This window comes from Dendrobates tinctorius, unplaced genomic scaffold, assembly GCF_039654945.1.
Source record: "Dendrobates tinctorius isolate UK_male_01 unplaced genomic scaffold, ASM3965494v1 ptg000090l, whole genome shotgun sequence".
Lineage (NCBI taxonomy): Eukaryota > Metazoa > Chordata > Amphibia > Anura > Dendrobatidae > Dendrobates > Dendrobates tinctorius.
Window position 1 is genome coordinate 3225144 of NW_027361758.1, and position 24611 is coordinate 3249754.

General features: G+C 44.3%; 1 protein-coding gene across 1 annotated transcript in view; it reads left to right on the forward strand.

The window, feature by feature from the left end:
- Positions 1–826: 826 nt before the first annotated feature.
- MLXIP (MLX interacting protein) overlaps positions 827–24611 on the forward strand; it is a 107886-nt gene continuing 84101 nt past the window's right edge. The window contains exon 1 of the mRNA XM_073586003.1: positions 827–1263. Coding sequence (XP_073442104.1) covers positions 941–1263 — 323 coding nt within the window. The 5' untranslated portion in view covers positions 827–940. The remainder of the gene's footprint in view (positions 1264–24611) is intronic.

Genomic DNA, 24611 nt, shown 5'->3' on the forward strand with positions numbered 1-24611 from the left:
TTTCCACGCGGAAACGCAGGTAAAACCGCAGGTAAAGTGACCTGCGGTTTGGTCTGCAGTTTTGCCCTGCGGTTTCACATCTCTACTATGTTAAAGGTGTGAAACCGCTGCGGAAACCGTACAAACAATTGACATGCTGCGGTTTGTAAACCGCGGAAAAAAACGCACCGTCAGCACAGCGTTTTTGAAACCCCATAGGGTTTCATTGTACTGTACTTGGTCTACGGAACTGCTGTGTTTCCGCAGGGGCAAAACCACTGCGGAAACGCAGCAGAATCCGCACCGTGTGCACTTAGCCTTAGGGGTTACTTTTGGACAGTGCATGTTGCTGGATCACCATATAGCAGTATGAATTAGCATGTAATCAGGCCACCAATGAGCGCATCACTGGCAGAGGCCCCATCATCTCCCTGATACACGATCTTACAGCTGTACACGATGATACAGTCAGCAGTCAGGTAGCTTATATATATATATATGCGCGGGCAGTGAGGTGGAGTCCGCCCACGTGGTGGCCACTCTGCTCGTGTAATGATTTATGGTGATCGCTGCCCCAGTGGTGATCCATGAAGGGCCCTGGATCCGGTGGGGGCAGGTCGGCCGCAGGGTGGGGGTCTCACCAGCGGCCTGCACACGGCAGAGGCCACGTACAAGGAACAATAGAAAGTGGAAGCGTTCGGGCTCCTCAGCAGCACAGCGCCTCCCACACACACTGGCCGTCAGCGTCACTGAGTGGGCGTTGTAGAGGGCCGGTCATCTAGGCAGCCAATCATGGACAAGACTCCTCCCCATTTGACTTGTTGTTGAAGCATACCCGACGTTTATTGGTTGGGAGGCGTGTGACGTCAGGAGGCCCCTCCGAGCCCGGCCCCGTCAGTGACAATAACGCCGAGGGACCTCGGTTCCTGAGTGGAATGTCCCGGTGCTGGCTGCCGGAGGGATGATGACGGCTCAGGCGCTGCCCATGCGCCTGGCGCACGCTGCTGCTGTCATGGTGAAGCAGGAGCCGGACGATGACTCGGACATGGACGAGCCGAATTTGCTGCTCAAGAAACTGGACAGCACCGAGGCGCAAATCATCCACAGCGGCCACTTCATGGTGTCCTCCCCGCACAGCGAGCACCCGCCCAAGAAAGGCTACGACTTCGACACGGTGAATGAGAAGGCCTGCCAGACGTACAGCTTCGGCAAGACCAGCACATGCCACCTGTCCATAGACGCGTCTCTCACCAAGCTGCTGGAGTGCATGACCCTGGCATACAGGTACCGGCGGGCGGCGCTGCACAGGGGCCTGCTCTGCTGCTCGTTCACACCGCGCGTTCTGCTGCTCAGACGCACCGCGATTACAGGCACCTGCATTCAGACCTATGTGGCTGCGGATCCACACACGAGAGTGGGCCCGATGTGTCGCCATATGTTGGGCTGTCAGGGTTTTGTCATGTTGTGTTTTCTGGGGAACAGAGGTGGAACTGCACAGTTTTTGCTGCGCAGTTTTTGCTGCGGTGTACAGTACAATGATTCCCTATGGGAATCAAAAACCGCAGTGCAGACGGTGCGGAATTTTCCGCGCGGATTATCTGCGGTTTTCAATCCGCAGAAAGAATTGACATGTCAATTCTTTCTGCGGATTCTCCTGCGGTTTGCCATCTCCTCCATTGAGGAGATGAAAAACCGCAGGGCAAAACCGCAGAGCAATCCGCAGGTAAAACCGCAGGTCTTTTGACCTGCGGTTTCACCTGCGGATTTTACAAAATCCGCGCGGATGAATCCGCACATAATCCGCAGAGTGTTTGCAGACAGCCTTAGGTTTCTGAACCTTCTAAGGTACAAAACAATGAGCCAGGCATGTCACATGAGACACTTGGTGCCCATTGAGTTTGACGGCTTATGTCAGGGTGTCCCGTCATTTTGGCAGAAATGAAACCTCCACGTTGTGGTCTCGCTGTCAGGGATGGCAGAGGTTCTAAACTGATAATTATCGGATTATAATCTGACATTAGTCCTAAATAAAATATATAAATGTTTGCTTTGGTCCCGGTGCCTTTGTACGATCAGATAATCATAACATCTGGTGGCAGATAATTAATGTAATCACCTCTGTTTTATATGGGCTGTCCTCTCCTATATTGGCGGCCCACTGTAAGGATAGGTCATCACTATAAGATCTTGGGCTATATCGATAAGTTGTAATTTCCTTCAGTAGCACAGTGTATGGGGTGGAACAGCCCTGTCCTGTACACTGTAGTAGCTGCTGCTGGGTGCTGCAGATCAGGTCCTATTCTCCTCAATAACAGCTGACCTGCAGTACTCAGCAGTCGCCACTACAGTGTGATGGCGCTACACTGTACTGTTTACATATGACTACTGGCAGAGATAATGACAGCTGATCCGTGGAGGTGCCAGGGCAGGTAAGCAGGAATGCCTGGCACTTCCTCCACGGGTGTTATTTTCTGGGTATCTGATGAGCTATAAAGCTGGGTACAAACTCAGGAGATGTTTCCACTGCAAATCCACAGCATAATCCACGTGTAACACTACCACACCACTGTATTGACAGAGGAAAATCTGCAGAGTAAACTGACCGGATGCAGGTTTTAAAATCCGCTGGCAAATCTTAATGTATGATGTGGATGAGATTTGCTGATACACATGACTGGTACGGTCATCCACTGCTTTTGTGTGCAAAGCCGGCCTGAAATTTGAAGCACGTCCTGTTACCTGCATCCTTATGCCCAGACTGTTACCATACGATGGGTTGTTAAATTGTTATTCCTTATTCATGGGATTACTTGCTGATCTCTGGTGGTCGGACCACTGGGACCAGTGCATACTGGGATCCTGGGCTCTTCTGCCCCATCCTATAAGGAGTGGAGATGCAACTGCTCGGACTCCATTCCATTCATAGTGTATGGGGGCTTCCGAGCACCGAGTTCAGCTGTTGCACACGGACTGAAGCAGAGGTCGAGCTTGAGCACCCCCACTGCATTCAGGACCTGGCTGCAGATCTCTGATATTAGATCACTCGATGACGCGAGTCTTGTTTCTCCTTGTTGTTGATGCGTAATATGAAGTTTCCTGTTTACTAAGAAGTGTCAACAATTCTCTAAATGCTTTTGCCTTTATGGATAACCACATGACTCTTGTCTTGAAGGGCTTGAAAAAGACACATGATGATTAGAGGTTGGCCTACAGCACTGTAAGGTTTTTAGCTTTGTGTGTTTGTCATGATTCCTCCTTTGTGTGATGCGTAGTGGCTCAGCTATCCCAATCTGGGGCAGGGGTGTGCTGAGCCATCAGTATGGTGAGTGACAGTCCAGACGCCCAATCAGAGTCGGGGTGTGCAGAGTTTCCTATAGCGGTCTCCATTTCGGAATGATTCCCAGTTGTAGCTCTGCTTAGTTTGGTGTGTGTTTGCTCTCTGCTTTGAGTTCTAGAATTTGATCTTTGTTGACCAACCTTAGATTTGCCTTTGACCATCCATTTGCCTAGCCCCTCTGTCTTGATCCACTACCTTCGTTGAATTCTGACCCGGACTGTGACCTGACTACTACTTTGCATTAATAATGCAAAAAGTTTCCAGCTTCCAAATATAAAAAAAATTATTCAAGGCATAGGAACAAGGATAAACGGACGTGCCCCATCATAGCGGAAAGACACAGCAACGCGTATCGAACAATATGTTCTTTTTCAAGCTGCTTTGGGGTGAACATAATGGGAGATATACACTACCACTCACCAATCAAATTACAACACACATGGTGTATAATCACAAAAAACAGACAATAGTTAAAAGCAATCTAATACAAGATGTATTACCAGGTATGGCAAAGTATATACATAAACAATTCCAATGTGTAACAAAGAGAGAATTTTTTTTTTTTTTGTACATATCAATACGGAAACATAATCTCTTTGCGTGCATTCAATCCATTTGGGACACAGGTTTTAAGCTGAAACATCCAGAAAGCTTCTGTCATTTTAAGGCGTCTTTTGAGATCACCGCCTCTCAACGGAACAGATACTTTCTCAATTCCCATCACTTGAAACGAAGATATATTTCTTTGATGTTGGGAAATAAATGTTTGGAGGCAAAAGATATATTCCGATTGGAATTATGTGGGTTGTACCATGAGAAAGTTAAAAATAAGAATTTCTGAACACATAACTGACCTAATTTCTCTTGGCAGCTCCAATCGGAATATATCTTTAGACTCAAAAAAAAAAAAAAAAAAAAAAAAAAAAGTTACGTGGGGCTTGTGCGGACAAACAATAAGGCCCAGAATGGTCTTCTGTTGATGCTTTAGGTCTATGATGAATCTGACAGGATCTAGGCCGTTGAGGCAAAGATCATGAACCTTGCACAGGGGGTCCTGGGGACTAGTTAGAGTTCTGGCAATGGTCCACTGAAGTTTTATGGAATGATGCAGCGCTCAGGTGCCAGTTTCGCAAAGGTGTTTCTGAGACTCTTAAGGACACTCTCTGGTTCTTCATAATTCCCCTTGTTCTGTGGTGGATGCCATGACCAGGCCATACAGATGGACCGTAGTACTGTATTGTCCTTCAAGCATCCGGTTTTGCCAGCATTGGCTTTCATAGACTGCGGGTCAACAGCTATCTCTATTGGTTCTGAAATTAGGATTAGGGATAGGTAATTTGGGAAAATCCAATTTAAAGTTTTGCTATTGACAAAACGCCACTATTTCTGAAAATTAATGCTGTGTGCCCACATTGTGGTGTGTTTTTTTTTTTTTAATTTCCGCTGTGTTTTTGCTGCAGTGGAAACGCTTAAACGCTAATAAAACACATCCATATGCAATCCATAGCAGTAAAATCCATAGCATGTTCATTATCTCTGCGGAATCGCGGCGATTCTGCCGCCATACGATTGCATTGAAGCGCTCACTTTAAGCATGTGGCTATGCCCACCATGCGTAAAGTGAGAGCTTCATGTGCGGATGGTACCCAGGGTCTGGAGGAGAGGAGACTACCCCAGGTCCTGGGTACCATCTTCCTGTTAAGGAAGATGATATACTCACCCTCCTTTGGCTCCCGGAGTCGTCCCGCCCCTCATTGGCGCTGCCGGCAACTTCCGTTCCCAGGGATGCACTGCGCGAATGACCTCTGATAACGTAACTGTCTCCGCTACGTCATCAGAGGTCATTTGCGCAAAGCATCCCTGGGAACGGAAGTTGCCGTCAACGCCAGTGAGGGGCGGGCCGACGTAGGGTAAGTATATCCCTATTTTTTATTTTCTTAACATTCTATCTTTTACTATTGATGCTGCATAGGCAGCATCAATAGTAAAAAGTTGGTTGCACTTGTCAAGCACTATCTGTCTGAGGTGAAGATCTTCCATACTGTTCCACGCCATAATCTCTCTGCCACATCTTATTTCCAAAATGAGCGGTGCCATGATGCGGCCGTTGACCTGAAAGCCAGGACACAATGAGCTGCTGTGAGCACCGCTTCATTGATGTCCCTGAAGCTGTACTCCCACAGGCAGTTCACGGAAAGTGGCCCGATGAACTGCAGTGACTTGAATGAGATCACCGCTAGCACCGTGAGCTTGCAGCTTATCATTGTGTTCTGGCTTTTAGCGTGAAAGGTCACATCATGGCACTGTTCATTTTGAAAATCAGATGTCACAAAGATGCATTACGACGTGGGACAGTATGGATTATCTTCACTTCAGACAGGTGAGGGATGTGGTGGTGTTTTTTTTTTTTTTTTTCTTTTTACAGGGGACATGGGCTTCAGTAGATTAGGCATAAAGTTGAGTCTAACTTTGTTTTTTTTATTTCTGAGTAAATATGTAAAACAGGGTATTTTGTTTCAAATAAAAGATTTTATTCTTGTGTTTCAATACTTACTATGAGGTTAGTAATGGCGTTTTACAGACCCGGGCCTTATCGTCTGACAATACAAAGGTGATATCAACCCCAAACCTATTACCCCACTTGCCACCGGCATAGGTCAATTTGGAAGAGCGCGACTAAGCTCCAGATATGGCTCCACCTTATGGATGCACAATTTCTGGGATGGCTGATGTTGATACCCTGGGGAGGGGGTAATATCTCTTGGCCCCTTCCTAGGCTATTGATATCAACCCACAGCTGTCTGTTTAACCTTTGCTGGCCTGAATTTAAAGTGGGACCTACATCATATTTTTTTCTGGGACCCCTCGTAGATTCACCAGGAAAAGCTAAGCAAACAGCTGTGAGCGGTTATTAATACCCTGGGAAGCTTTTGGGATATTGCCGCTTTTCCCAGATTATGAACATGAACCCCCAGCTGTTTGCTTTCCATCTGCTGGTTATGAAAATTACACAGGAGCCCACGCTTTTTTTTTTTTTTTTTTTTAATTTTTTTATTTAATCTTTTGTTACACAGGAGGGACACAGCTGTTGCTGAATACACCTCTCATCATAGTTGCCTGGTTGTGCTGATCTCAGGGAGACCAAGCGACAGTGAGTGCTGCCTTCGGCAGTCGGCACCTGGGATCAGCACGAACTGTACCGCTTTTTCTAGGCGCTGGTACGTGACACACGGACTGCACACTGATGTGAAACACTGACACGGATAGCACATGGGCCACGGGTCTCGCCAGTACTGGTTTTTCCCGTACAGGAATCACCAGGATGTGTGAAGGAGTCCTAAGAGGGCCTTACAACTTGATTCACCTCTAGAAGGGTAATGAGTGGAAACTGGTGTTTTTAATGTCCCAATGATTTATGTGAAAATCTTGTCATGCCATTTGGGTTAACCAATGCACCAGCAGTGTTTCCAAACTTTATGAATGAAATTTTTTCTGTTTGCATTGGGAGATGTGTTGTGATTATTTTTTTTTTTTTCACCTGATTTGGATTCTTACCAGGAACATGTCCATGTAGTATTGTAAGGGGGTGACATAGGATTACCGCCTTGCTCTGCTTCCCTAATGGTTCTTAGTGTGTAACTGTTTACTGTTATGAATGGGTCACCGAGGAGGATAACCGGAATAGGCTAGGCCATCAGGAAACCAGAAAGGTTGGTAACTCAGCGGATTACAGACCCCTGATCCTAACAACATAACTAGCAGTAGCCTTGGGGCGTACCTACGATGCCCTAAACGCCTCGGCACAGCCTGAGAGCTAACTAAGCTCAAAGCAAGAAAGATCTAAACTGCCCCGGAGTAGAACCCCAAAGAAATAGCCCCCAAACATATTGTCGGTGAGACAAGATGAGGCACAAACACAGAAAATAGACTGAGCATTTGATGGGGTCCAAACTGTCTAGATAGGAAAGACACTGTCTGCAATCACGCAGAAACCCTAAAAAAATCCAACACGTCTGATGTACAAAAAACACTGAGGTCTCATGACCTCTCCCCCACTATATCAGCATTCTGGTGTGAACTGGCAGCAAAGCAAAAGAGACTAATATAACAGGGGACTGAACAAACTGACACAAGCTGTAACATATGGAGCCAGGTCCAGCACAGCCCCAGCAGGGAGCAAGCTGAACTCACAGCAAAGCAGAAAGACAAAACCAGATCAGATGCAAAGGATTAGCAAATGATCAACTTAACTGAAAAGTACAGGATCAGGCAGGAGACAGCAGACCTCAAAATGCACAGGAAGAAACAATCACCAGCAGTAACTGAGGGAAGCATGCTCACTTATATTCTCCCAGTCAGTAACCCCTGATTTCCAATCCTCGTCATCAGGTGGCAGACTTGTGTCAACCCGGCCAGCTCCACTACCTGCAGTAACCACCAGAGGGAGCCCCGACTCAGAAGTCAGATCAAAAGAATTGACAACAGTGTACATATGTTACTGTAATATCGTTGTTAATATTCAGTGGTATTACTACATGTAAAATATGTATTACCCCGCAAAGTCAATGGTATTGCCACACTCTTTTCAGTGTTACCATTTTATGTTCAATGTTGTGTATTTATGTTCCTGTAATATAATGTGTAAGATAGGGAAAGTAAAGTGCACCCTTCAGACATTAGAGGGTGGCACATTAGTATTATAGCTCTTATAGCTAAGGGTAAGTGTAGTTTTTTGTGGGCCACTAGATGGGGGCATTCTAGTGTGCACAGTTAGAATAGGTCATAGCTAGTTTGTAGGGGGTTAAAATAGGAGAGGCTGCTGGGTAGTAAGAGAGAAGTTTCTAGAAACTTAAGTCAGATGGGGCCAAGGTGCCCTAGTGTCCACATGGTTATAGGCCTGGACAGCTTGGCAGCCACGTAACATTAACGTTCTGCAGCCCATGTTACCCACGGACACTGTGTGTCATAGCAGTGGGCCAGAACAGGAAAGGAAAGATGTGGCGACTTATCGCCTGGGCAGATGCTTTTAGGGCAGGAGTCGGTTGGTCTAATGAGATGGAAGAAGTTGGAGCTTTGACAAGATGGGTACAGACGTACCAGAGGCAATCAAACCTGGTGACTGATGATTTTCAGTCTGGAGCGAAACAGGCAGAAAGAATTGTTATCATGGTGAGGTCAGGCCAGGAAGGAACTGGGGAGCAGTCTAGGACGGTTCGGTCCTGGTGTGTACTGCACAGAAGCAACAGCCAGAAAGGGAAAGATGAGGAAACAAGTAAATGTCACGATGTACCAACTGTGGATGTAACGTGTGAAGTACTCAGTAAAGAAAGTTTTGAAATTGACTTGGACTGTGTCTCGATTGCTTGGGGTCGCCTGAAAGAGTGGCCGTCGTGGCCTGGGAGGTGCCCAGGGGAAGCTGGATCTGGAGATGCAGGTATGCTGAAGAGTACAGTTTTATGTAGGGGAAGGACTGGACATAGATATTGCGGTTATTCAGGTGTCCTGTCCCTCACTTACAGTATTACAAAGGTTGAGGAAGAATTCTTTGTTTGCTAAAATTGAGAAATGTACTTTATATTTTTTTTTTTTTTTGTGTGTGTTCAGGAAATTTCATTCCTGGGGTTTATTTTATTGGCTGATGGGTTAAAGATGGATCCTGGGAAGGTGCAAGCAATAATACATTAGTTCCAAACTAGTAACTGGAAAACTTTACAATGTTTTCTAGGATTTTCCAACTACCGTATTATAGGACATTTTACTAGGGGTTGTTCTCAGATTGCTAAACCTCTTACTGACCTTAAACTGAAGGGTACAGACCTCAAGGTTTGACCACCGGATGCTATTGGGGCATTTGAAAAATAGAATGTGTTTTAATGTCTGCTCCTGTTCTAATCCAAACTGATTTCTAGGAATCCTTCAAATGTAAATGTGGAGGTGGATGCTTCGAAGGCCGCCATGTGTTTTTGTTTTGTTTTTCTCAAGAAAATTTTCGTCCAATGAAAGAAATTCTGATGCTGGGAATCGTGAGTTGCTTGATGTTAAATTATCCTTTGAGGAATGGAGACATTTTTTGGAGAGGGCAGTTTATGAATTCACTTTGATCACTGACCATAAGAATTTTGTGTATATTGAATCAGCTAAACGGCTAACTCCTAGACAGGCCAGGTGATCCTTATTTTTCTCAAGGTTCAATTTCTCTATTCTGTTCAGGCCGGGGTCCAAGAATGTGAAGTCTGATGCCTTTTCATGCAGTCTTAGTTCAGTTTCTCCTCCAAAACCACAATCCTCCATTCTCCCTAAGGGCATCATGGTTTTTATGGTATCCTCTCAGTTGAAAGCTGAGATCCGTAAAGTTCAGTCGTTTCCCCCTTCCACCACTCCAAGGTCCAAATTATTTGTACCTGTGTGCCTAAGATTGCGGAGGAGTTTCGTGATTTTGTCTTGAGTGGTCATCTTGGAGTCACGGCTACGCGGGAAGCTACTACTAGGCACTTTTGTTTGCCATCTGTGAATAATATTAAATATTTTGTATCCGCTGGTGAAGTTTGCACATGTACTAAAGTCTGTCATAACCAGCCGGCTAGGGAACTGGTTCCATTGCTAATTCCAGAAAGACTGTAGACTCCCCTGTGCATGAAATTAGTCACTGATTTGCCTCTGTCTGGTGGGAAAACTGATATTTGGGTGGTGGTTGACCGATTCAGTAAACAGGCTCATTTTGTTCCTTTTTTTATCAAGGTTATCTAGTGCTGAAATCTCTAGGTTATGTTATTTGCCATGTGAATTATGTGGATCTCCTCTTAACATTATGTATTTCTGATAGGGGAGTGCAATTTGTCTCCAAATTCTGGAGAGCTTTTTGTAAGAAACTTGGGATTGACTTGTTTTCCTCTGCCTAGCACCCTGAAACCAATGGTCAGACATAAAGGACAAATCAATCTTTGGAACAAATTTTGTGTTTAGTTGCAGCTCAGCAGGAGGACTGGTCTTCATTTTTACCTGTTGCTAAGTTTGCCTTTAACAGTCAGGGCAATCAGTCAACTGGGACCTCACTTTTTTTTTTTTTTTTCCGTAATTATGGTTTTCATCCACTTTTTGCTGAGTTTTCTATACGTTCTGAATTCTGGGGTGGAGGTCACTATACAGAAACTTGGGTATTTCTGGAGGGAGGTTCAAAAGAATGTTGGGGCCACAGCTGAAAGAAAACGTTAGAGTTCTTTCTTTAAAGTAGGTGATAAGGTTTGGTTAACATCCAAAAAATATTAAAGGTAATAGTAACGTCAGCGAAGTTGGGTCTGAAGTTTCAGTCCCTTTTGAGATTTTGGAAGTCGTCAATCCAGTGGCTTTTAGGTTGAAGCTTCTTTCATAAATCTCTGTTAAGGGAGTTTGTTCCTCAGATCGTATCTCCCTCTTTCCCACCTCCATCAGTTTGTGTCAATGATAGTTGAGTACAAGGTAAAAAAAAATTGTGGATTCTTGTAAGGTCTGTAATTCCCTCCAGTATCTCATTCATTGGATATGATACAGACCAGAGGAGATATCATAGGTTCCAGCCTGAGATGAGAAGGCTGATCGCCTGGTCAGGGCCTTCCTTTCTAGGTTTCCAGATGTCTCCTGTTTGGCAGAGATAAGAGGCAGCCAGCCAAATAGCATCTCCAGTTGTAGCTCTGCTCAGATTGGTGTGTTTGCTCTGTGCTTTGAGTTCAAGTATTTTGATCTTTGACTGACCTTGGATTTGCCTAGCCACTTTGTCTTGATCTGCTACCTTCTTGCAATTCTGTCACCGGACTATGACCTGACTATGCCTTTGTCTCACCCCTCTGTTTTATGATGTATCCTCCTTTCTTTTTGACCTCAGTCTCCCTGACTTCTCCTCCTTACGACGTGTCCGTAAGTAGTGACTAACTTCACATTTTCCACCTGTTCTTTCAAGAGCCATATTATTTTTATTTTATTTTTTTCCTTAATTTGTGGTAAAAAAAAGTAACTAAAACTACTTGGCAATATGAATCCTGTTTGTTTTTTTTTTTTTTTTTTTTTTTTTTGAAACCCATCACATGAAAGTCAGGTAGAAGGGGTTGTCCGGTCCAAAATATGTCTGCAGTCACTCAGTGTGACTTATGAATCCCTCCAGTGCACATGATGTACATGTTTGACGGTTTTTGAGTCAGGACCGGTTGGTGCGTATGTGTTATACATACTCGCAGCCATAGCTAGTCCAGTAGGCACATCCTCGCTCTCTATATACCTGTATTGAGCGAGACCATGCACCATCTAGTGACATGGCCATCCAGTGGGCGTGGCCTCACTCCATTCAAATGTATGGACTGAGGCTGCGCCCACTAGTTAGGTTCTAGCCTGGAGTATGTATAAGGCGGAGTCACACTAGTGTATAGCATCGGTTGCGATGTGCTAGTGACCCTTGGCTCCTACTCTGCTGTGAGTGAGAGTCAAGTGTCATGCTTCTGTACTCCAATCCTCTCACATGACAGGGTCGAATCACAGCTGTGGAGGAGACAGAGAAAGTAATTTCTCCATCTCCTTTGCTGCCGGCGTCAGAGGGAATCGCACTGCACTTGGGTGATATCTAAGGGCAGCGCCATGTTTCACTAGCACCCATAGACTTGAATGGCTGTGAGTGAGCAGAGTCTCTCTGCCAATTGCAACATGCTGCGAACTGGCCCATAGTATAAGGCCGGGTTCACACTTGCGTTTGGGTAGAGTGTGTAGGGCTGCGTACTTCTTCCCTTAAGCTCTGCTTACTTCCGCATGTGTCCTGCGTTCCTATATTTAACATTGGGTACACAGGGACATCCGTTGTATGTGGATGCGTCTGCCGTTTTGACGTTCCCACCGAATGCAACATGTTGCATTTTTGTGCGTTCGGTGGTCACGTCAAAGCGACGCATCCGCATACAACGCATGTCCCTGCGTACCCAATGTTAAAGATAGGTACGCAGGACGCATGCGGAAGTAGACTGAGCTTAAGGAAAGAGGTACGCAGACCAGCCAAACGCTAATGTGAACCCGGCCTAACACTGGGCCGAGTGCTATGTGATGTTTTATCTCGTAGCATTGGGCTGGAGTCCCACTACCGTATAACACATACATACCCACTGGTCCCAGCTCAAACCGGTGAATCCCCGCAGTGTAGGTTTTTTTCTTTCCTTTTTTTTCCCCTCCCCCTGAGTTTTTGGAGTAGAAACTGAACGGAAACTCTCCAGATCCTCAAAAAAACAAAACAAAAAAAAAACAACAAAAAAGACTACGTGTGCTCATAGCTTTGTAGTCTCCTCTGTACTTTTTCCAGGGGAAGAGAGAAATTAGTGTGGTTTTTGTTTGGCTTCCAGTATAACCCAGAGTTGTAACTTCCTGTATATAAACAATATGAAAATTATAATCCTTAAGGGTTCTCAAATCAAACTCATATATAAATCCCTAAAACAATACTTTATTATTTAAAAACCACAGATGTGGTACACACCGGAAAAATGTGACAGTAATAGAAAAAATGAAAAATAGGTGTTCAAAATTAAACCCACACTAGGGTAACCCCTACGAGTCCCTATTAGGTAACTATGCTGTACCCTGCCTGGCTGCGGAGGTTGGCACCCTAAGGGGGGAACGTTGTGGCGCCCCCGCTCACGATGGCTATCCCTGGGGGCCCTGATAAACCCTACAGCCACTAGTGGTCCCTTCTACCCAATGTAAGGGAACCCCTCGTTCTAGACAGAGATCAGACCTGCTCTATAGAGGACCCTGTGTCCCAAAAAGAGAGGTTAAAAACAAATTAGAACACACATGGCATAGAGTGGCATATTTGAAGTCCCACAGAAAGATACAGGCAAACTTCAAGGCAGACCAGTGGGGTATCTCAGTTCAGATCATGCCTAATTCTTATATACACAATAAGGAGATGCCATCAATAGTCTCCCACTAATGAAAATATATGGGAAACGCAGAGCTGCAACAGCGGTACTTATCTGCGTTTTTCGCCACCTGCCATCAATTTATGAATGCCTCAAACAAATTAGAACACACATGGCATCGAGTGGCATATTGAAGTCCCACAAAAAGATACAGACAAACTTCAAAGCAGCCCAGTGGGGTATCTCAGTTCAGATCATGCCTAATTCTTATATACAAAATAAGGAGAGGCGTCTTTTACAAAAATCGATGTAGAAATAGCTGAAAGATGCCATCAATAGTCTCCCACTAATGAAAATATATGGGAAACGCAGAGCTGCAACAGCGGTACTTATCTGCGTTTTTCGCCACCTGCCATCAATTTATGAATGCCTCAACGCGTTTCGCCTTCCAGGGCTCATCAGGAGGCCCGATGCTACGATATTTCGTGTCCAATATAGGTGCAAATAGCTTACCGATATTCCATAGGCCTCCACTCTTATAATCTGCCGCGCAGAGCCTAAGCTCCGCCCACTGCAATCCCATTGCCTCTTACAACACCACCCATTTTCTGCTGCCCCAATCGGTTACCAGATCTCTGATGCACCGTCATACTAACCAATCACGTGTCCTCACACACAGGGTTCCCCATAGCTCCCCTGTCATCCTGGCTTAGATTGGTTTCTGCACCTAGCCTGCATGCAGCGTCACTGCTGACTCACCAATCCCATATCTTTAGACGGAGAGTCTCTCAGCAATCACCGATCACTGCACCCAAGGCATATTATCATCTCTGCACTTTAACCCCATATGTGCAGCAAACGTTCCACAGACCAGGCGTGTATACCCACATCGCTACATTTAAGAGCTCATGTCTGACGATCTCATTTAATGTGTTATATTGATCATGATAATTAGCGTTCTGCTTGATATATATATATATGTATACAAAACCGCATCATCGCCCACAGCAATGTGAGCAGGCGTCTACAGCTACCCATCTCAATATATGTAAACAGCATATGATGTAAATATCTTTTAATATGACCAGGCGTCGATATGCAGCTACCCCATCAAGTTCAAAATATCTAATCTCCCAAGATAATCACTGTGAGGCAAAAATGTACAGATATCTATCTTCAGATAATCTATGCAATCTAAAGATGATCCACACTGAAATAATATGCAACCGCCCCGTCAAAGTAATATAAAGAGGCAGCAAGGGTTCAGATTCAAAAATGCTCCTGAATCATATAGGGATATACGTCTGCGGCAGTAAAGAGGGACTTTCTATATAAACAATATTCCACGCCAATACATGGAGATTCCACTACAACAGGGAACCAATAGAACAAAATCAAGGAGGCTGGTATCCTCTAGAAGAGGAACATATAATTCAATTGTGGCTCATAAGAAACAGGCATATGACAATTGCTCATTCAGCCCTCTCGGTTCGAGTGACTCCATCCTGAATATCCATTCACACTCCCTCCTAAGCATCACCTTATCCACATTCCCTCCTCTTGGGTTTACATGGACTACTTCTACAGCACAGAATTTTATGTCACCAAGATCACCATTATGATACATCCACATGTGCTTTGCGAGCGGGGTTTCTCTTTTATGTCTGATATCTCCAAGATGTTCTCCTACTCTTCTTCTGAATTCTCTCCTGGTCTTTCCTATATAATTTTTAGGGCATGAACATGTAGCCATATAGATGACCCCTGTGGTTTTGCAGTTTGAGAAGCCACGATGAAAAAATATCCTACCAGTGCTCGCACTGCAGAAAGACTTCCCCGGTCTCATATAATTACAAAAACTGCAGTCCCCACATTTAAAAAAACCACATGGTCGCCTATCCAACCAGGTACCACCAGCCAATGGTCTCCTATATTGGCTGTGGACCAACATGTCCCTAATAGATCTACCCTTTCTAAAGGTTATGTTGGGACGCTCGCCAATTATATTCTTCAAATCTGGATCCAACCTGAGGACATCCCAATGCTTAGATAGAACCTTTCTGACCTCCTGATGGTTGACGTCAAATGTCCCAATTACTCTTATTAATTCCGTCGAGTCTTTAATCTCACGTTTCTGCAGCAATTTGGACCTATCTGCTTTTCTTGCAAAATCATATGCAGTGTCTAGAACATGTTGCGGATATCCCTTGTTCTTAAACCGACAGAACATATCCCCAGCTTGCCTCTGGAACAGGTCATTCCTGGAGCAATTCCTCCTCAACCGTAGGAATTGTCCCTTCGGAATACCTCTCTTAAGAGGGACTGGATGGTGGCTCTGCCAATGTAGTAGGCTGTTCGTACTCGTAGGTTTCCGAAATATACTAGTAGAGATGCCTCCCATCCTATCTTTCTGGATTTTAATGTCCAGGAACGGTATTTCCGTTTTCTGAATTTCTGAGGTAAATCTCAAGTTAACATTATTTCGATTCAACTCTCTCACAAATTCTTCAAATTGATCTTTATCCCCTGTCCATACCATGAAGACATCATCTATGAACCTATACCACAGAGCAATCAAGCAGTGCCACCACTTCTCCTCTCCTCCAAAAACGATAGTCTCCTCCCACCAGCCCAGAAACAAATTTGCATACGAAGGGGCACAAGGGCACCCCATCGCGGTGCCCCTGAGCTGGTGGTAGAATTTGCCATCAAAGCAGAATGCATTATGGGTCAATATAAACTGCAGAAGGGAGGTCAGAAAACTATTGTGCCCTCTACACGCTATGGACCTCTGACTAAGAAAATGTCCCACGCCTTTAATGCCCACATCATGTGGTATGTTACTGTAGAGTGCTTCTATGTCAATGGAGGCCAACCAAGCATTCCCTTCCAGATGAACGCCCTCCAATTTTAGCAGTAAGTCTGAAGTATCCCTCAAATATGACGGCAAACAAACCACAAAGGGACGTAATATCTGGTCAATATACAGGCCACTATTCTGTGTCAGCGAATCCACACCTGATACAATCGGCCTCCCCTTCAGGGGATTCAGGCCCTTATGTATCTTTGGTAAAGCATAAAATGTGGCCACCAAAGGGAACTTAGGAAGAATAAAGTCAAATTCAGTCTTAGAGACCACACCCTCTGCTAAGGCCCCATTAAGGATCAGCCGCAGTTCCTCTCTATAAGAGGCCATGGGGTTCTCTTTTAACACCTCATATGTTGAATTGTCCTGCAGTATAGTATAGCACATTTCACGATATTCAATGTGGTTCAGAATTACCATATTACCCCCTTTATCGGAGGGTTTAACCACTATTTGATCATTTTTCTTTAAAGCCTCAAGTGCTAATCGCTCACTGGCCAACAAATTATCCTTATTTTCCCACTCCGGTCCTACTAATTTCTTCAGGTCCCTCTCCACCAAGCTGGCAAATATATCGATATTTCCCATATCACCTGCAGGCGGCATCCTTTCACTTTTATTTCTCAAGGTAGTAAAGGGGCCCTTCCCAGCAGTGGGAACTCTATCATTTTCATTCAAAAGTCCAATGAGCGCCTCATATCCTTCAATATCCTCCTCATTGAGGCCCTGTTGTTTGCAGGCCTCTCGACTATTGTGTCTGAAAAACTTTTTCCACTTGAGTTTTCTACAAAACAAATTCAAATCTTTAACCCATTCGAAGCAGTTGAACCTATTCACTGGCACAAAATTTAGGCCTCTAGAGAGGACACTCAGCTCATCCGTAGTAAGAACGTGCGAGGACAGGTTCACAATCTGACCTTTTATTGGTTGAACCGAGTTCTTAATTGGTAACCCGTTCTCGCACCCTGTTCCAAAAAAGAGGCAGAGGAGACTCCTACGGTTGAGGAGGAATTGCTCCAGGAATGACCTGTTCCAGAGGCAAGCTGGGGATATGTTCTGTCGGTTTAAGAACAAGGGATATCCGCAACATGTTCTAGACACTGCATATGATTTTGCAAGAAAAGCAGATAGGTCCAAATTGCTGCAGAAACGTGAGATTAAAGACTCGACGGAATTAATAAGAGTAATTGGGACATTTGACGTCAACCATCAGGAGGTCAGAAAGGTTCTATCTAAGCATTGGGATGTCCTCAGGTTGGATCCAGATTTGAAGAATATAATTGGCGAGCGTCCCAACATAACCTTTAGAAAGGGTAGATCTATTAGGGACATGTTGGTCCACAGCCAATATAGGAGACCATTGGCTGGTGGTACCTGGTTGGATAGGCGACCATGTGGTTTTTTTAAATGTGGGGACTGCAGTTTTTGTAATTATATGAGACCGGGGAAGTCTTTCTGCAGTGCGAGCACTGGTAGGATATTTTTTCATCGTGGCTTCTCAAACTGCAAAACCACAGGGGTCATCTATATGGCTACATGTTCATGCCCTAAAAATTATATAGGAAAGACCAGGAGAGAATTCAGAAGAAGAGTAGGAGAACATCTTGGAGATATCAGACATAAAAGAGAAACCCCGCTCGCAAAGCACATGTGGATGTATCATAATGGTGATCTTGGTGACATAAAATTCTGTGCTGTAGAAGTAGTCCATGTAAACCCAAGAGGAGGGAATGTGGATAAGGTGATGCTTAGGAGGGAGTGTGAATGGATATTCAGGATGGAGTCACTCGAACCGAGAGGGCTGAATGAGCAATTGTCATATGCCTGTTTCTTATGAGCCACAATTGAATTATATGTTCCTCTTCTAGAGGATACCAGCCTCCTTGATTTTGTTCTATTGGTTCCCTGTTGTAGTGGAATCTCCATGTATTGGCGTGGAATATTGTTTATATAGAAAGTCCCTCTTTACTGCCGCAGACGTATATCCCTATATGATTCAGGAGCATTTTTGAATCTGAACCCTTGCTGCCTCTTTATATTACTTTGACGGGGCGGTTGCATATTATTTCAGTGTGGATCATCTTTAGATTGCATAGATTATCTGAAGATAGATATCTGTACATTTTTGCCTCACAGTGATTATCTTGGGAGATTAGATATTTTGAACTTGATGGGGTAGCTGCATATCGACGCCTGGTCATATTAAAAGATATTTACATCATATGCTGTTTACATATATTGAGATGGGTAGCTGTAGACGCCTGCTCACATTGCTGTGGGCGATGATGCGGTTTTGTATACATATATATATATATCAAGCAGAACGCTAATTATCATGATCAATATAACACATTAAATGAGATCGTCAGACATGAGCTCTTAAATGTAGCGATGTGGGTATACACGCCTGGTCTGTGGAACGTTTGCTGCACATATGGGGTTAAAGTGCAGAGATGATAATATGCCTTGGGTGCAGTGATCGGTGATTGCTGAGAGACTCTCCGTCTAAAGATATGGGATTGGTGAGTCAGCAGTGACGCTGCATGCAGGCTAGGTGCAGAAACCAATCTAAGCCAGGATGACAGGGGAGCTATGGGGAACCCTGTGTGTGAGGACACGTGATTGGTTAGTATGACGGTGCATCAGAGATCTGGTAACCGATTGGGGCAGCAGAAAATGGGTGGTGTTGTAAGAGGCAATGGGATTGCAGTGGGCGGAGCTTAGGCTCTGCGCGGCAGATTATAAGAGTGGAGACCTATGGAATATCGGTAAGCTATTTGCACCTATATTGGACACGAAATATCGTAGCATCGGGCCTCCTGATGAGCCCTGGAAGGCGAAACGCGTTGAGGCATTCATAAATTGATGGCAGGTGGCGAAAAACGCAGATAAGTACCGCTGTTGCAGCTCTGCGTTTCCCATATATTAGTGGGAGACTATTGATGGCATCTTTCAGCTATTTCTACATCGATTTTTGTAAAAGATGCCTCTCCTTATTTTGTATATAAGAATTAGGCATGATCTGAACTGAGATACCCCACTGGGCTGCTTTGAAGTTTGTCTGTATCTTTTTGTGGGACTTCAATATGCCACTCGATGCCATGTGTGTTCTAATTTGTTTGAGGCATTCATAAATTGATGGCAGGTGGCGAAAAACGCAGATAAGTACCGCTGTTGCAGCTCTGCGTTTCCCATATATTTTCATTAGTGGGAGACTATTGATGGCATCTCCTTATTGTGTATATAAGAATTAGGCATGATCTGAACTGAGATACCCCACTGGTCTGCCTTGAAGTTTGCCTGTATCTTTCTGTGGGACTTCAAATATGCCACTCTATGCCATGTGTGTTCTAATTTGTTTTTAACCTCTCTTTTTGGGACACAGGGTCCTCTATAGAGCAGGTCTGATCTCTGTCTAGAACGAGGGGTTCCCTTACATTGGGTAGAAGGGACCACTAGTGGCTGTAGGGTTTATCAGGGCCCCCAGGGATAGCCATCGTGAGCGGGGGCGCCACAACGTTCCCCCCTTAGGGTGCCAACCTCCGCAGCCAGGCAGGGTACAGCATAGTTACCTAATAGGGACTCGTAGGGGTTACCCTAGTGTGGGTTTAATTTTGAACACCTATTTTTCATTTTTTCTATTACTGTCACATTTTTCCGGTGTGTACCACATCTGTGGTTTTTAAATAATAAAGTATTGTTCCTGTATATAAACCCCAAATTATAAAAGTGAGTAAACTAGAAGGTTCACAAACAAACCAGATATAGTTTTTGTGTTGCAATAAATGTTAAACGCCTCCTCAGTGGTGACCACATGGTTATATCCACAGGCATTTAAGTGAAAACTGTTTCAGGAAACTGTTCTTCTGTTTTGGGGGAAGGTTTGGAAGACTTTGTATTGAACAGTGTCTAGTTTGCAGAAGTTTCCCTGAGGATTTGCTCAAAGGATTGACATGAACTATTATTTTCCCCCTAGTTTTTTGAAGGCTCTTCAGAGGGGAAAAAAATCAAGCTTCAAAAACTCTTCATATGAACAGTAAAATTGATTTCCCATAGAAATGTAATTTGGGTTTCAGGCACGGGTGTGGGTTCAGTCACCGTTCTGCGTACAGGACTCGGAGGCTGTAACTGCACCCCCCGATTACTGACAGTAGGCCCTAATGCAGAGGCAACTGTTAGTCAAAGAATTATCTTTAACTCTGTACACTTATTCTTATTTTTTATTAAAAATAAGTAGAGAATGTTAGATCTAAGGACAATATAAATGTTGAAAGGTGACGTTCATTGTTGGCAAAGTGAGCTCTTTGCATTCCTTGCACAAATGTGTCTAAAAGAAGAATTTGGATTGCAATAGAAAGCAGATATTGGAAAATGATTCTCCATCATTCTTCTGTCCAGCAATGGGAAGTTGGTGACCAGTTTGCAGCTCTGTCCATTTATGCGAAGCTCTTCTGGAGCGTGTAGTCTGGGTGATGTCTATTAGGCCTGTTTTACACAGCCATTTTTCAGATCAGTTGTAATCCGCAAAAATGGCGGAAAACGGATCCGTCGGCGGATTGACGGCAACGTGTGGCACCGGACCGTTGTATTTACGGATCCGGCGAAGGTTGAATTTTAAAGGTACCCATGCCTGGAAAAAAAGGAGAGAGACCGTTTCCCCCCCCCCCCCCCCCCCCCCCATTGATTTGCATTAGTGGCGCATTTTGTCTGTCTGTCTCTCTCTGTCTCTCTCTCTCAATCCGCCACTAATGCAAATCAATGGGGGAAAAAAACGGATCCGCCCCTTTTTTGGCAGATCCGTTTTTTTTTTATAAAACTGGCGGATTTTGACTGATGACCAAAAACGGATGTGTGAAACAGGCCTTACCCAACGCAGTTCCCTAAAATCAGTTTCAGTGATAACGCGGAGGTCATATTTTCCTTTTCCTTTTGTTGTTTCCTGTTACTATGTCTGTAGATTGTCACGTATAACTCTGTAGATTGTCAATATGGTAATATTTGGATATGAATTTGAAATTCCCATCCCTATCGCCTGCAATTGGTTCTGAATCTTCATTCTCACCCATGGAGTGTGATGTTGCAAAATAGAAATCCTTTTATCTGTAGGGGAAAAAAATCCACGTGTCAGCCCGGGCTCTAGGCTCTTTATTCATCCATATATATTCATTTGTGTGCGTTTCTGAATGGGATAATTTCTTTTCTATGTGTTTCTACTGCAGTGAAATATTTTGGCCGTGCTCTTGTGCAATGGTTTGGCCCTGAGCTCCCAACACACAAGGTAAAATGTAATAAATTAACCTTGTTGTGATAGGATAGTGATTCTTCTCATGGTGACTAAAGAAGAACATGATACCAAAAGTCATATAGTATTCTAGATCTAATATATTATATAGAATATAAATAGGAGTGATGGTGTTATTCTTCTTTTTAAAAGCACATTACACAAGTCGCAAATTTATTCTGTCATTTGATCTAATAACTCTGGACCTGAACGTGCTAGCTTTCATACTGATCGAATTGTTTTTGAAACTATGTGGTAGATTTGTACATACTGCAAGCCAATCTACCGGCCTGTTGGGAGAAGGGTGGTGATAATCAGTATGGAACGTAGTTGAGAAGAATGTTACTTCCTTATAGACCAGGGGTGGTCGATTGCCTTCACACTTCCACTCTTGTGTGATGGTACTTGGCAGCGCTGGTGGGGAATACACTGACACATGGAGCACAGTTGTACCGGTGGGGGTTGGAGCTTTTCTCCATTGTTTCCTTGGTGTCTGTCACCTAGACCATTGGGATTCTTTTATTTCTACACCAGGGAATGTGACCGGACTCTTCAGTTGGTTTCCATGAACTAAATTGCTTCAACCTCCTCGTATGTATTGTTAAAACCTGCTCATATGAACTTGTGCATATGTGTGGAGATGGTCTCAGGTCGCCGTCTGATTCATGCGCATGCCTCAGCGCTCGGAACAACTCACAAGGTGGTAGTAAAGAGGCAGAGGTTAAAGGATAGATCCACAATTCTTCATATTTATTACCATATTTTATACTTCTATGGCTACGAACCCAGGATTAGGCTTCGAAACGCGTGAATCTTTTTGCAGGATTTTATACTCTGACGCGTGCACACAATGTCTTATCGTCAGCGCACCTTTTGCCAGAGGAAGACTCTTCTGGGAATCGCTGCTGGTGGTTTTTCCTTTTGGTGCCTATTTTGGTCATTTTCTTTGAGGCTTTGTTTCAAATTTATTTATTTCCCACACCCGTCACGGATAGTCAGACCAAGAGAAAGATCATTCATCTGAACAGCCTTGTTGAATAACATGGGTCAGTGTATTGTCCAAGTGCTGTCCGGTCAAAACTGATATTACCGGTCCAACTTTTGCGCTCGCCTGCATTAGCCCTTAAACAACCGTTACTTGTGTTATCTGTCCATTTTAGAGGTTAGAATGGGTGTGTTGTATCTGTGGGAAAGAAAAAAAACTGATACCACACATGTGTAACACTGATGTGTGAATGAAGCCCTAACCTAAGTTTAATGCGCTTCTTGTCCTCGGTGTTATAAATGATCTTTCTGTGCAGAATAAAAGCCATACTAATTTATAATGCTATTCATATGTCCTAAATTATGATGAACTAAAGTGAGGTCATGGTTAGTGCTGTACCTTCTGCTAACGAGCATAAAAAACCATTCCGTATACACTGGCTGAAAGAATAACGGGGGTTCGTTCCGTCTCTCCGAGTGCCCAGTAACAGCTGTTCTAAGTTCCCGCATTAAGCGGCTCTTGCTTTCTGTGGGTTTAGCACAAACAAGCAGCGTGTGCCAGGCATGTCTGCCGGGATTAGTGCTCCGTCACTCCAGCTCGCGTATTAAATAGCTTTTCCCATATCTGTGACTGTATAAATCCTCCCCCCAGGGTGGATGCTGTGTGTGGCGTTGCTGCTGGTCGCCTGCCCGCTGCCTACATTTCCCTCCCCGCTTTCTCGGGTCACGACCTACTCAGGAAGCCAGTTTCTAAGTGCTTTACTTTTTATGGTAGATTGTGCAATTTTTTCCATCGCTTTTCTCCATTTTCTGGGCACTAGGACAGTAAGATGGGGAACAAATAGTATTTCAAGGAAATGGACTGGTGAAAAAATGTGTTTATTACATGATACTTGGCTCATAGGAAGAAGCAGCTGCAGCGGCTCAGAACAGTAAGCTTGGGAATACATCAGGGGTCTGAAGTTAAAATAAGGTCTGGGGCCGCTTACAAAAACCCTGTTGGGGCATGGGCCGCTTATTAAATTTAGGCTTGGGATACACAGCGCAGTGTCATACTGGTAAATGGCGTCATTTTGTGAGGCCTATTGTACCGCAACAAGCAAGTCACAAAAAACACAACTTAATTGGACTTTTTATGATTTTCTTGTGGTGGTCACAGTACACCAGGCGCACAGTGGCTCTAACCATTAGAAACCATACAGTTTATTTATTTTACTCCCTTATATAGCGCTATCTTATTCCACAGCGCTTTACAAACATGATCATCACTGTCTCCAATGGGGTTCACAATCTAAATTGTGTCCTTTGGAGTGTGGAAGGAAATCTGAGAACTCAGAGGAAACCCACACAAACATGGTGAGAACATACACTGCTCAAAAAAAATAAAGGGAACACTTAAACAGAATATAACTCCACGTAAATCAAACTTCTGTGAAATCAAACTGTCCACTTAGGAAGCAACACTGATTGACAATCAATTTCACATGCTGTTGTGCAAATGGAATAGACAACAGATGTAAATTATTGGCAATTATCAAGATACCCTCAATAAAGGAGTGGTTCTGCAGGTGGGGACCACAGACCACATTTCAGTACCAATGCTTTCTGGCTGATGTTTTGGTCACTTTTGAATGTTGGTTGTGCTTTCACACTTGTGGTAGCATGAGACAGACTCTACAACCCACACAAGTGGCTCAGGTAGTGCAGCTCATCCAGGGTGGCACATCAATGCGAGCTGTGGCAAGAAGGTTTGCTGTGTCTGCCAGCATAGTGTCCAGAGGCTGGAGGCGCTACCAGGAGACAGGCCAGGAGACGTGGAGGGGGCCGTAGAAGGGCAACAACCGAGCAGCAGGACCGCTACCTCCGCCTTTGTGCAAGGAGGAGCACAGCCAGGGCCCTGCAAAATGACCTGCAGCAGTTCACAAATGTGCATGTGTCTGCTCAAACTGTTAGAAACCGACTCCATGAGGATGGTCTGAGTGCCAAACGTCCACAGATGGGGGGTTGTGCTCACAGAAATAATTCTACTTCGTAAGGTTTTGGCACAAAAAACATGGCAAAATCTGATACCTGTGGGTTTTTCACAACCTATTACTATTAATGGTTGAAAAAACGCTGCAAGAAATGATGTGCTCTGTCCTGCAAAAACCAAGTAAAGCACAAAATACTGAGGACAAAGAAAAACCAACTCTATTGGTACTGTTTAAAACACAGCTGAAATTTTGTATTAAAAAAAAAACGGCAAAAATGCAATGTGTGAACATATCTTGAGGGTGATTCCTCAAAGCCTTTACA